General features: G+C 36.5%; 1 protein-coding gene across 2 annotated transcripts in view; it reads right to left on the bottom strand.

Annotated features, from left to right (window-relative positions):
- Positions 1 to 395: 395 nt before the first annotated feature.
- The window catches only part of LOC123547374 (zinc finger protein 2-like), a 39655-nt gene continuing 25412 nt past the window's right edge, over positions 396 to 14638 (bottom strand). For both annotated transcript variants that reach the window (XM_045334411.2, XM_045334412.2), the window contains exon 4: positions 396 to 1705. In XM_045334411.2, the coding sequence (XP_045190346.2) occupies positions 644 to 1705 (1062 nt within the window). In that variant the 3' untranslated portion in view covers positions 396 to 643. The remainder of the gene's footprint in view (positions 1706 to 14638) is intronic.

Below are 14638 nucleotides of genomic sequence, written 5' to 3'. Positions count from 1 at the left end.
TGTAAACATGTGGCTCATATTACTCAGGTGAGCGATTCAGGGTCATCATGACCTTCCTGTTATTTATTGCTAGGATGGTGCCAGATGACAATGCACTAATAGACTTTCAGGCATAACTGGCGAAAATGGGACCTCAAAATTGTCATTTTTCTTTGCCAGAGAGTATGTGATTTTTTTTTATTTCAAATTCAATTTGGGACACGGATTTTATGTTTTAAATATTTGGTGCCAGGATACTGCCATATGACCAGACACTGAAAGACCAAACAGTAAAAGACTTTAAAATATAGGTACGACATGGATAGGAATTGGAACTACTAAAATGGTCATTTTACTCTGTCAGGAGATATGTAACTGAAATACCTTTGAAGACAGCACTAAACCTAAAACACAAATGAGTTAGTGAATGAATTTATTGTTTTCAGATTGTGTCTTTAAAATGTCAAGTAAAATCAGATGGAAACCATACATAAAATAAAAGTTGCTTTTTTGGATAAAAGTCATTACAAGATACAATTTTCCATTAACATTCTTTGCAAGAATATTCAACATTAGACCTTTGTTCAAAACATATTAAAATTTAATGATAACTGTAAGGTATATGCAAATTATTTTTTACAAATGATTAAATGTACAAGCAGTCTCAACTGTTCAAGTCTTCCAAATGCTGTGGCATATCACTAGCCACCTGATGAACAACTATTACTCTTTCTATATTTATCTCCCCACCACCTTCTAGCACCTGTTCCGACATGGTTGCCATGATCTCTGCATGGCTTGTCTCTGGAATTTCTTCAACACTTGTTTCCACTGCAACTGTACCTGTAACTGAAGCACTTCCTCCTGCTTTATTCTCTGGTTCAATGTCTGCTACTACAATATAAGCTGTATTACCGGTTGGAGTAACGAGTTCTCTTTCATCATCTGATCCAACTTCAGATTCAACTTTAACAGCAGTACGAACTTCAGTTGTGTCTGTTTGTTGGGAAGCATCTAAAAGCTGATGCTTCTCTTTCTTATGGCGAATCAGTCCAGACGAAAATTTAAACATCTGAGAGCAAATTTCACACGGATATCCTTTTTCTTGTCTCACGTGCTCCGCTTGCTTATGATTATGAAGACCAGACCTTTGTTTAAACACACTGCCACAAATATCACATTTATACTCTACGTCATTCACACAATCTTTTTCATGTTCGTTCTTTGTGTACTTAGAGTGGAACGATCTTAGACACCCGATGCATTCATATGGTCTGACTCCATTATGAACATTCAAATGATACTCAAAATTTGTCTGACGGAAAAATATTTTTCCACAATCTTTATATGTACATTTAAAACAATTTGGTGATGTTTCCTGATCAAAGACACTTTCATGCTTAATCATATGTGCATTTAAATCACTCTTGCGTTTAAACGATACTCCACACGTTTCACATATGTGGCGGCTGGAATGCCTGTTTCTCATATGCTCCTCTCTTTCTGTGAAACTTTCAAAAAACCTGTTACACAAGCTGCAGTTTATCTGGTCCGGCAAATGTGTCCGAAGATGTCTTTTCATATTGTACTTGACCTTTATTTCCTTGCTGCAGATGCAGCATTTGAATCCGCCATCTGGTTGCCGGCTCTGAGAAAGTAACTTCTTGATAACATCTTCCTGACTGTCAATAGCCTTGTTGTCATCTGAGTCTTTTTCTTCATCAGACTGAAAATAAAATTGAAATGCTTCATGAACAAATATTTTAATCAGATACTCAGTCAACTTTCCCCTGAAATAATGTCAGACATATTAGAAATATTTTGCCAGTAGCATTTTTAACTTTTGAAGTTTAACATGCAAAAATCATTGAATTGGTATCCCACTGAAAGGGATAATGGCTTCACCCTTGAAGAAGCATTCTCTGCCAACAAAAAGCACTTAAATGCAATCGAATTTCAGTCTTTTTAAAAGCTACTCATTCAAAATTATTGATCAAAATCCTTTTCTTTTTATATTTAGTAACAATGAACTTGACCCAAACTACCTGAAATGAAAGTAAAACATTGGTCTCTATGAAAGCTACCTATTTACTAGGTAACATCTGCTTACCTCATTACCAACTTATGTTATCGTGAGAAAACAACTTTTCTACTTTTAGTAACAATGAACTTGATCTTGACCTTAGCAACCCAAAATACAACTAAACCTATGGCCTCCATGCAAACTTCCTAAATTCCAATTTTGGATGCAATATCCATTTCTTACTGAAACGATTTTCTATTTTCAGTAATAGTGACCTAGACATTTAAAAAGACTGTACATCAATTTCAAAGAAAGCTATAAACCAGTATCATACTAAGCTTGGTCACAATATCCTATAGCAAAAATGACCTTGAAATCATATGACATCAAATTTGAAATACCCTAAATAGTAAGCATTATATAAGTACTAAGGGCCATAACTCATGTGTTCCTGAAGTTATTTCACTGAATCTTGCAGAGCCATATATTTCCCAATTAACATTATTACAATATTTTATTGAAATCTTTAAAACCATGTCCGAGATATGACTCCAGAGGGCTAAAAATGGAAATCACTTATATTACATGTAATACATATAACATAATATACAAATGTACTAAATGCCATACTGGCCCTTACATCATGTCTTACTCAAGCAATCTGATCAACATTTTTACCAGGTTTTATTTAAATACTCCACACCATGTCATAGATACGGCTTCAGATGGACACTGGGCAGGTGGACGGACAGTCAACGCTAAAACTATGTACCCCCACCTCTGGTGGGGGATAATAAGATTAAAAATTATCTCAATTGAGCTGATACATTATTATGTTGGATACATTATACAGTAAAACCTGCTTAATAAGCGGTCACCTCTAATAAGCAGCCAACCTGTCTTAAGCAGCCTGTGTCTCATTTCCCAAAATGGTCATTTATTCTATAAATTACCTTCATTAAGCATCCACCTGCTGCAAACAGCCACTTTTTCCCACTCCCTTGTCTGGCTGCATAAGACAGGTTTTACTGTATGTTGCTTTCAAACTGAGGAGGCAGAAAACATTCCATTGTGGCTTCGTAAATCTTTTGTTTATACAGTACAACTGGTATTAAGAGACCACCTAATTAAGTAAATGGCATAAAGTGGTCTCTGAACACAAATGGTCTCTAAATACAACATAATTCATTCTTTAACAATACAAAAAGGAACCAAAAATGTGGACTCTTATTGGAAGTGGTCAGAATCCTAACAGACATTTCTCGAGCAAGTTTGACTGTAGTCGAAAAAATTTTGGATTAAATACCAAATGTGTACATTCTGATATCAATAACTTTTCGACATTTTAAGAATTTCTCAGATGGTGCCATAACTTTGTATTATATATATATTGTTGTCTAATGTCATAGTTTTAAGGTAGTTCTGCAAGTTTGGATCAAAAAACTTTCTGTAATGTAGAATTTCATTAAACCCTTATTGTTCAAAACTTCAGAATATATACCTGGAAAATTCACAAATAGATAAGAGTGGCAAACAGTCACAAAATATGCCCAACATCAAACTTGGCCTAATTCAAGGGCCATAAGAGTGCCTGGGGCGATTTGGCTGGTTATCCAACTTGGCTGAGATATTATGCCCACAAACATTGTCAGCAAGTTTGGTGAAGATCGGCTGACATGCTTTTGGACGCTGACCAACCACCTGTCCACCACAGGTGTTCACATAATATACCCCGCTCTTTCAGAGACGGGCATATAAAAAGTGAGGGTCATGTGCTTGATTTTTTGCTAGACTGAACAGGAGTCTTTTTTTTTATTTTCTTCAAAACATAACCACTAAATACTGCTGAAATCAGCACTTTTCAAAGAAAACAAACAGCCAGTTTTTGCCATATACAGATACAAAATTAAGGGAATGTTTTTACTAAAGAGCACAGTTATAGAGTCTCAGTTTTGACCGTATGTCCAGCTTCATTCACAGAATTCATTGCAGTCAACACCGATATTTTCTACAATTTTAAATGAATTGCAAAATATTGCACACAGTTTGACAAAACAATAGTTCTCGGTCAGAAAGGAAACAACTACTTAGTTCTTCAGAGACTTACAATTTTAAACCCATAATATATCATGGGGAGCAAAAGAAAACTTTCTTTCTTTTCTTCTGATGGAAAATCTCTTTGGGCATCATTTTGAATAACAAAAACTTAAGACAGATATCATTTCCTTCTGGATATTTAATGTATCCAGTCAAAATCTGCATATATAATTATGGAACAAATAATATACTATAGTGGTAAGGGTGTCAGCCGCTCAAACCAGAGGTCATGTGTTCGAGCCCCACTGGGGTCATGAACACACCTCTCATGACACTGGTACCAGTTTTTCCAGGAAGTGGACCTGAGAGTGATTCATATAAGCTTCAAGCTTTCATAACAATCCAGCTAACATAAATTAGTATAAACTAAATATAACACTTTAACTTAAATTCATTATTCACCATCGTGTTATTTTACAGAATATAAGAATTTCATCAGTCAAAGTCGTCACATATTTTCTTTCTAATAAAGAATAAACAGGAAGACAAAACAACTAAAAAACCACTAACACATGATGTGATTTAGAATACAATCATGTCAAACTTTACGTCAGAAAATTAAATCTACGATTATTCATCACTTGAACTCTTCGTCAGGTTCCGGCAAATACTGTACCTTTCATTACGTATACTGTTTGATAGCTCAAACTAGCTCAAATTTTGCTGGTTCTTTCGAGTTAGAGCAAACAAAGTTTGACTGTATAATGTTTTTATTACAATGATTTCAGATTGCCTTATTTGTCCGAGGGTGGTCATACTTGCCAAAGACTTTTGGAAGAGGGATCACAAGGGCAATCTGATTGCCAGAAGACAAATAATACGGGTATGGCATGTGATTCAAAGTCAGCAAACATTACAACTTGACCACGGAGACCCCTTAACCCCTTTGTGATGCATAATACAAAATGTAAATTTGGGAAGTTTAACTGACTGGCTGCATTAGGGAAGTGACTGCTTACTACAGATGGCCTATAACGCAGGTTTAGCTATATATGGACATATTTTTTATGTTAACTGCTCAAGAAATCTGACCTCTAATGTGTATGGCAAGTCTGACTAATTCAAGAGCAATAACTCTGCTGTTGTTGGAGTAAACAACCTTGCACTGTATATCTCGTGGCTCTGTGTAAGTTTGATAACAACTGCTTATGAAATATGGCAAGTATGACCAAGTCAAGGGTCAGTTTAACTCTATATTGCCTATCATCAAGCTTCTGCACACCATTCTGTGTTTCATGAGGATTACTAAGTATGTTATCAAGGGCGTATTTATAACAGGGTGATCACAATGACTTGCTGTAGAGCACTTCATGCTCAGGTTCACCTATAAATAGAACAACTACTTTAAGTTAATAAGGTTAATTACTGTTATCATAAAAATATTTATAACTTGAACAAATTACTGTTTGATACACCTTTTCCATAACAAAGTTTTTTCCCTGATTTCTCTTTATATATAGAACAATATTATATGAGCTGTGCCATGAGAAAACCAACATAGTGGGTATGCGACCAGCAAGGATCCAGACCAGCCTGCGCATCCGCGCAGTCTGGTCAGGATCCATGCTGTTCGCTTTCAGAGCCTATAGCAATTACAGAAACTGTTAGCGAACAGCAAGGATCCTGACCAGACTGCGCGGATGCGCAGGCTGGTCTGGATCCTTGCTGGTCGCCAACCCACTATGTTGGTTTTCTCATGGCACGGCTCATATACAAATGACTCAATATATCATTCTAAAGAACTATGAAGAAACTTTTTTAGAATTTGAAAATATCTTGATTCATTTTTGGATTTACTGTCGCTTTTGATGGGTTTTTTTCCACTGTAAAACCATGACATTTTTGACAGTGACAACTTCAAAAAAATAATTTTGACATTATTTTTGAAGGGACTGCAATAAAACTTTTATGATATCTTAGTTTGTATGAAAGCAACATAATGTCGTGCAAAAACATTTTAAAATTCCTGAAAAAAAAAACTTTATCAAAATTGTGATCTTGCAAAATTCCAATGGTTTGTTTGTTTTGGGTTTATTTATTTATTTTGTTTGGTTTAACATCGCACTGACACAATTATAGGTCATATGGCGACTATCCAGCTTTGTTGGTGGAGGAAGACCCCAGGTACCTCTCTGTGCATTTAATGCCCGGATTTTCCAACAGTATTTCAGTCATGTAACGGCGGGCAGTTATAACCTAACCAGTGTTCCTGGATTCTGTACCAGTACAAACCTGTTCTCCGCAAGTATTACAGCCAACTTCCCCACATGAAACAGAGGTGGAGGACGAATGATTTTAGACACAATGTCACAATGTCTTTTATCAAATCGTCACGGAGAACATACGCCCCGCCTGGGGATCCAACTCACGACCCGGCTATCCGTAGACCAAAGCTCTCCCTACTGAGCTAAGTGGGCGGACACTAAATTACAATGGGAAAAATATATATTTAGGCATTAAAATTGACATATTAAGCAATTATACCTTAAAAATTCACAAAGTTCCTACTTACACCTTTGAAGTCCTTTTGTAAGTTGTATAATAATACTAATATAAAGACTAATATCTAGAATTTGCAAAATAAAACCACTATACAAGAAAATTTTTTATTACAGATTAGGTCAATCAAACCGTAGCTTATATATTGGCGTTACATAACATACATGTTGTCATTTCCTTTTTGAATGATCCGTTTTAGGGTCTTAAAAACTTTCATTTTGCCACAGAACGTGTATATATAACAAGAGCTGTCCGTAAGACAGCCTGCTCCACTATTCTGCTATTTGACAGTAAAATGAATATATGTTTCAATAAGAGACCTCTACTTTAAAAGGAAGATACATCAAGCGGCATAATTCTATCAAGAACACAAACTAGAGTTATTGGGATTGTTACCATACATGCAGATGATGATGGTAAAAATATATTTTGAGTTTCAATTCATTACCTTATATAGTATTAAAGTTATGTTCAGAAAACGAAGATTGTCAAATAATTTAAGTATGAAAGGGGCATAATTTGGTCAAAAGTTCAAATCAAGAGTTATTGGGATTGTTACCACACATGCAGATGATGATGATAAAGATACATTCCAAGTTTCAAGTCTTTATCTTATATTGTACTAAAGTTACAGCCAGAAAGCAAAAATTGCCAAAAAACATAAAGTGTTAAAGGGGCATAATTCTGTCAAAAATACAATTAGAGTTATGGGGATTGTAACCACACATTATAAAGAAATATTTTTAATTTCAAGCCATTATCTTTTAAAGAACCAAAGATATTTCTATAAACAAAGCTTTTGAAAAATTTAACATGAAAATAATTCCAAGTATAACAACTTTGTGACCTTGACCTTGGGTATAATACGCCCAGCCCCTGCATATACTTTGTTTGTATGCTTGACAGTGAATGTTTATGTGAACTTACAGTAAGATATAAGCAATAGTAACTAAGAAATTATGGAAAAACAAAGGTTTCTGAAAAGCTTTAACTTAAAAATAACCTAAGTAAAACACCTTGGTGACCTTGACCTTTGGTATAATGGGCCCAACCCCTTCAGACACTTTGTTTGTATGCTGGACAATGTTTATGTGAAGCTACAGTAAGATATAAGCAATAGTAACAAAGATACTACAGAACAAGAGCTGTCTCCGTAGGATGACACATGCCCCCGATGGCACTTTGAATGAATAGTTATGGCCTATGTTAGAGTTAAGGACCTTTGACCTACGGAGCTGGGTCTTGCGCGCGACACATCGTCTTACTGTGTCACACATTCATGCATAGTTATTTTAAAATCCATGCATGAATGACAAAGATATGGACCGGACATGCCCATCATTGCACTATCATGAAAAATGATCTTTAACGTCTAAGTGTGACCTTGACCTTTGAGCTACGGACCTCGGTCTTGCGTGTGACATGTCGTCTTATTGTGGTACACATTCATGCCAAGTTATTTGAAAATCCATCCATCGATGACAAAGATATGGACCGGAAACGCCCATCAATGCACTATCCTTTAACGTCTAAGTGTGACCTTGACCTTTGAGCTACTGACCTGGGTCTTGCGCACTGCACGTCGTCTTACTGTGGTACACATTCATGCCAAGTTATTTGAAAATCCATCCATCGATGACAAAGATATGGACCGGACACGCCCATCAATGCACTATCCTTTAACGTCTAAGTGTGACCTTGACCTTTGAGCTACGGACCTGGGTCTTGCGCATTGCACGTCGTCTTACTGTGGTACACATTCATGCCAAGTTATTTGAAAATCCATCCATTGATGACAAAGATATGGACCGGACACGCCCATCAATGCGCTATCCTTTAACGTCTAAGTGTGACCTTGACCTTTGAGCTACTGACCTGGGTCTTGCGCATTGCACATCGTCTTACTGTGGTACACATTCATGCCAAGTTATTTGAAAATCCATCCACCGATGACAAAGATATGGACCGGACACGAAAATTGCGGACAGACTGACTGACCGACAGACTGACAGACCAACAGACAGACAGACGGTTCAAAAACTATATGCCTCCCTTCGGGGGCATAAAAACAAAGGTTGCCGAAAAACTTTAACCTTAACAAGAGGGTCATGATGACCCTGGATCGCTCACCGGAGTAATATGAGCTACATGTTTCAAATGTCAAACTGATGATAAAATATTAAGAAAGTCAGTAGGTCACATTCATGGTCAATGAAATTCAGTTTTTCGATTTGTGTGCGAAACTGTATATGTCATCAAAATTTCAAGACTGTATCTTAAAAAACAAGAAAGTAGGTCAGTAGGTCAAGGTCACAATCAAGGACATCATATTACTTGGGGTCATCAGGTAATTATAATTAAACAGTCTTGGAAATAGGATCAGATGATTTTTTAGGTATTTTTCCTATATAACTCACATAATAACTAAGTGACCCCAGGGCTGGGCCTCTTTAAACCTAGAGGTATAATTTGAACAATTTTGGTAGACGACTACTAGACAATGCATCATACCAAACATCAAAAGCCTAGGTCGTATGGTTTCAGACAAGAAGATTTGTAAACTTTTTTTCCTCTGTAAGTCTATGTAAAACTTGGGACCCCCGGGGCGGGGCCATATTTGACCCTAGGAGAATAATTTGAACAATCTTGGTAGAGGACCACTAGATGATGCTGCATACCAAATATCAAAGCCCTAGGCCATGTGGTTTTGTACAAGAAGATTTTCAAATTTTCCCTAGATATAAGTCTATACAAAGCATGTGACCCCGGGGCGGAGCCATATTTGACCCTAGGTGGATAGTTTGAACAATCTCGGTAGAGGACCACTAGATGATGCTACATACCAAATATCAAAGCCCTAGCTGGGCCATGTGATTTTGTACAAGATTTTCAAAGTTTTCCCTATATAAGTCTATGTAAACCATGTGACCCCTGGGACAGGGCCATATTTGACCCTAGGGGGATAATTTGAACAATTTTGGTAGAGGACTACTAGATGATGCTACACACCAGATATCAAAGCCCTAGGCCCTGTGGTTTTGGTCAAGAAGATTTTTTAAGTTTTGCCTTTCGGTTGCCATGGTAACCAGAGTTCTGCATGGAATTCAATTCTTTGAATAATTTTGAAAGGGGGCCACCCAAGGATCGTTCCTGTGAAGTTTGGTGTAATTCTGCCCAGTGGTTTTCAAGAAGATTTTTTTAGAAATTGTTGACGGACGACAGACATCAAGCGGCCACAATAGCTCACCTTGTCACTTCGTGACAGGTGAGCTAAAAATAACCTAAGTATAACACCTTGGTGACCTTGACCTTTGGTATAATGGGCCCAGCTCCTGCATATACTTTGTTTGTAAGCTGAACAATGTTTATGTGAACTTACTGTAAGATATAAGCAATAGTAACAAAGATATGACAGAAAAATAATTGTCGAAAAACTTTAACCAAGAAAGCTCACGCCAATGTCAGGGCGAGTAGAATAGCCCCCCCCTATTCTCTGAATAGTGGAGCTTAAAATGTATTTAACTGCACACGAGCACAAGAATCATTGTTAACACACGTTGACTCTCCTTTAAGAACCTCCTTGAAGTGATAAGAACAGCAGTGGAAGTTGTAAACTTGGCTCTGTAGTCATCTCCTTGTGCTGAACTCAGTTCTTACTAGCGTAAAACACAGAACAATTTTTCTTATGCTTCAATAGATTATTCCGCCATGTAAATACCTGCCCGCATACACATGGTAGTGGTTTCTTGTCATGCATTCCTTGAATATGATCAGCTAGTCCTGAACGAGACGATAAAACCTGTCCGCAGATACTGCACGCTAAACCATCGGTCTTACAAGCTTTCCAGTGATGATTAAGGGAAGATTTACTTGAATAGCTCTTAAAACATTTCTGGCACGTGTATGGCCGTGCACCTGTATGTGTATTTATGTGATCATTTAACACATCTTGACGGAAAAATGACTTTTCGCAATCTGGCCAAGTACACGGAAACCGCTGAACACCAATATGAACAGATTCAATGTGTACTGATAATGAGCTTTTACGTTTAAAATTTTTATCACATGTCGGACAGGAATACTGATGTGTATGCTTCTCTCGGTTATGACGACTTAAATCCTCCGAGGTATAAAATGCCATCGAACATGATCTACAGTAGAATGGGCAAGAATGTTTCTTCTTATGCCGTTGTAATGTTGGTTTACTTAAGTAGCAACGGCCACATATCTCGCAAGTAAAGACAGTTTTGCGGCCCCTTTGTATCGAAGACATTTCCTCCTCATGTTCAGAGCTTTCTGAATCCTCATCTTTAATCTGAAAACACAGTGACACAAATTTAGGTTTTTCGTCCCTCAGCAACAGGTGAAAATTGTCCAGTTATTACAAATATATCATTTAGAGAACTTTTTCATTTATCTGTTCAGTGTCTTCCTCTGTCTAATTATTCGACCATGTGGCAAACAAGTAAGGACCAATATATAAGGAACAGCCAAGTATCTTTGTGAAGTTTTATTCTTAAACAAGTTTCATACAGAGTCATGTGTCCTAAAAAGATTTCATTTAAAGTTTTATACTTTACTAAGTTATAACCTTTTCATTTTTTCTTCACTTATCAAGGCACTAAAACATTTAAAGCAGTTCGAATGTAACAACTTAAAAGATCAGGAGTTCACAATGTAATGCTCACAATTTTGCCTGTCCTGCTATATGCTGAGGATGACAGCCACACACACTGCAAATAAACCTTCCACCATTCATATGGTAATGAAGTAACACTGCATTGTTGAAAACATTTTTGAGGTCTGAAAAATGACTTTAGTAGAAATAATTTACATGCTGTGTTATCACAAATTTCTGGTATACCATAAAAAGATGAACACTGATATTGCCTGTACAGCAAGTTGTGTAATCATCATTTACTATTAACCAGAGATGGAGAACATTGACCTTGCCTGTACAGCAAGCTGTGTTCATCATTTACTATTAACCAGAGATGGATAATATTGCCCTCGCCTGTACAGCAAGCTGTGTAATCATCATTTACTATTAACCAGAGATGAAGAACATTGACCTTGCCTTTACAGCAAGCTGTGTAATCATCAATTACTACTATCCAGAGATGGAGAATACTGACCTTGCCTATACAGCAAGCTGTGTTCATCATTTACTATTAACCAGAGATGGAGAATATAGCTCTTGCCTTTACAGCAAGCTGTGTAAACATCAATTACTATTAACCAGATGAAGAACATTGACCTTGCCTTTACAGCAAGCTGTGTTCATCATTTACTAATAACCAGAAATGGAGAATATTGTCCTTGCCTGTACAGCAAGCTGTGTAATTATCAATTACTATTAACCAGAGATGGAGAACATTGTCCTTGCCTTTACAGCATGTTGTGTTCATCATTTACTATTAACCAGAGATGGAGAATGCTGACCTTGCCTGTACAGCAAGCTGTGTAATCATCATTTACTATTAACCAGAGATGGAGAACATTGTCCTTGCCTGTACAGCAAGCTGTGTTCATCATTTACTATTAACCAGAGATGGAGAATACTGTCCTTGCCTGTACAGCAAGCTGTGTAATCATCATTTACTATTAACCAGAGATGGAGAACATTATCCTTGTCTATATAGCAAGCTGTGTAATCACCATTTACTATTAACCAGAGATGGAGAACATTGACCTTGACTGTACAGCAAGCTCTGTTCATCATTTACTATTAACCAGAGATGGAGAATACTGTCCTTGCCTGTACAGCAAGCTGTGTAATCATCATTTACTATTAACCAGAGATGGAGAACATTGTCCTTGCCTTTACAGCAAGCTGTTTTCATCATTTACTATTAACCAGAGATGGAGAATACTGTCCTTGCCTGTACAGCAAGCTGTGTAATCATCATTTACTATTAACCAGAGATGGAGAACATTGTCCTTGCCTTTACAGCAAGCTGTTTTCATCATTTACTATTAACCAGAGATGGAGAATATTGTCCTTGCCTGTACAGCAAGCTGTTTTCATCATTTACTATTAACCAGAGATGGAGAATACTGTCCTTGCCTGTACAGCAAGCTGTGTAATCATCATTTACTATTAACCAGAGATGGAGAACATTGTCCTTGCCTTTACAGCAAGCTGTTTTCATCTTTTACTATTAACCAGAGATGAAGAATACTGTCCTTGCCTGTACAGCAAGCTGTGTTATCATCAGTTACTGTAGTAACTAGTAATCAGAGATGGTGACTATTTTCCCTGCCTGTAGAGCAAGTTCATGATCTGTCTTTTTGATTATTTGTCTTGTGCTCCCGGTTTTGTCTCGTTTTTTTTTTTTTTTTTTTTTTTTAGTGTAACGTCGCATAGACACAATTATAGGTCATATGGCAACTTTCCAGCTTTGATGGTGGAGGAAGACCCCAGAGGTGCCCCTCCGTGCATCATTTCATCACGGACTGGCACCTGGTTAGAACCACCGACCTTCTGCAAGCCAGCTGGATGGCTTCCTCACATGAAGAATTCAACCCCCCAAGTGAGGCTCAAACTCACATCGGTGAGGGGCAAATGATTTAAAGTCAGCGACCTTAACCACTTTGAGATGGAGGCCCCGATTTTGTCTTGGGTTTTCAGACACACTATTCAGATTTAAAGCTTAATGGCCACTTTCCCATTTTTTTAAATTAAGGTAGAACCCAATGCCCCTCATAATAATATTACAGGCATGGACAGGCACCTTAACAGAATTGCCAACCTTTTACAAGTCAATTGGATGGCTCCCTTTACTTGATGATACAGCAAGAAGCAAACCCAAAGACGCAAGTGGCAAATGAAAAGAAGTCAGCAACCTTAACAAATCAACCAGGGGAGCTGCATTTTTTTTTTTTTGTCAGACTAGTTCATCTGTATCTTGAATGTCAAGGCTTCATCAATTGATTCAAAGAAATAAGGTCAAGGAAAAGTAAGATCCCTGTTCATTTAACTACTAAATTTGAAAAAATCATGTCCAAAACCAGGCAAATATGTGTAAACAAAATTAAATATTTCACAGTAGTGGAGAGTTTTTACTGATCAGAAATCAGTATTTTCATATTTTGTCACTCTGTCAGTCTGAAGGATAAATAACACACATGTGAAGATTTAAGTATATTTTATACATGGAACACAAAATTAACAAAATTTATTTCATATTTTCCAGTTGGTTATTGAAATAAATACTATTTTTTCAGTGATATTATCGGACGTAATTTCACTGGTACAAAATTACACTTGAATTTCAAGGAATATGAAATTAAATCAAAATTTACTGTAACATAATTTTTTACAAGAACATAAAACATAAGCCCTAGATCAAATCAAAAGTGAAAAATACAAACTAGAAATCTTACTGACTATATATATATATAACTTGAAAAATATCAATAGGTTATTAAATTTGTATCAAAAAATGTGCAGGAGTTCTGCAGCTGAAATATTGCCCAACTTTTAATAAAATTGAAAATATCAATGTAAATGATATCAACTGTTTTTTCGCCTTAAAAAATTGAAAATATCAATGTTAATGAACTTTTTATTGCTATGACATACATAATTACAAATGATTTAACATTTTAATGTCAATATGGAAAATCCACTGTAACTTAAAGGCACTGACCTCCAAATTGTACAACAACAAAAAATATAAACGAAAATTTCAGATGTCTGGAAATCATTGTTATAGTCTTCTTAACACTTAGTTACTGACAGATTATATGTTATGGAAACTCATGAGAATAAGTTGCTTTATCAATTTTTCCATTCAAAATTGACAAGCATTTAAAAAACGGGTTACCAGAGGCTTAATATTTAATGAATATGTATTCCTCCATGTTGTGTGGTCAAGAACACAGGAAAGTTTTTATTGCCAAGGTGGCTCGGGTTCCATTCCGTGCATTTTTTTTCTTGACTTGGCATTTTAAAGATGGTTTTAAAACATAAACCAACTTCAATTTTAAAGAAAAAACATTTTTAGCCAAAGTCTGAAGGTTAGTGCCTTTAATGGA

Source organism: Mercenaria mercenaria, chromosome 9, assembly GCF_021730395.1.
Source record: "Mercenaria mercenaria strain notata chromosome 9, MADL_Memer_1, whole genome shotgun sequence".
Lineage (NCBI taxonomy): Eukaryota > Metazoa > Mollusca > Bivalvia > Venerida > Veneridae > Mercenaria > Mercenaria mercenaria.
This window is presented reverse-complemented; position numbering and strand designations above follow the sequence as displayed.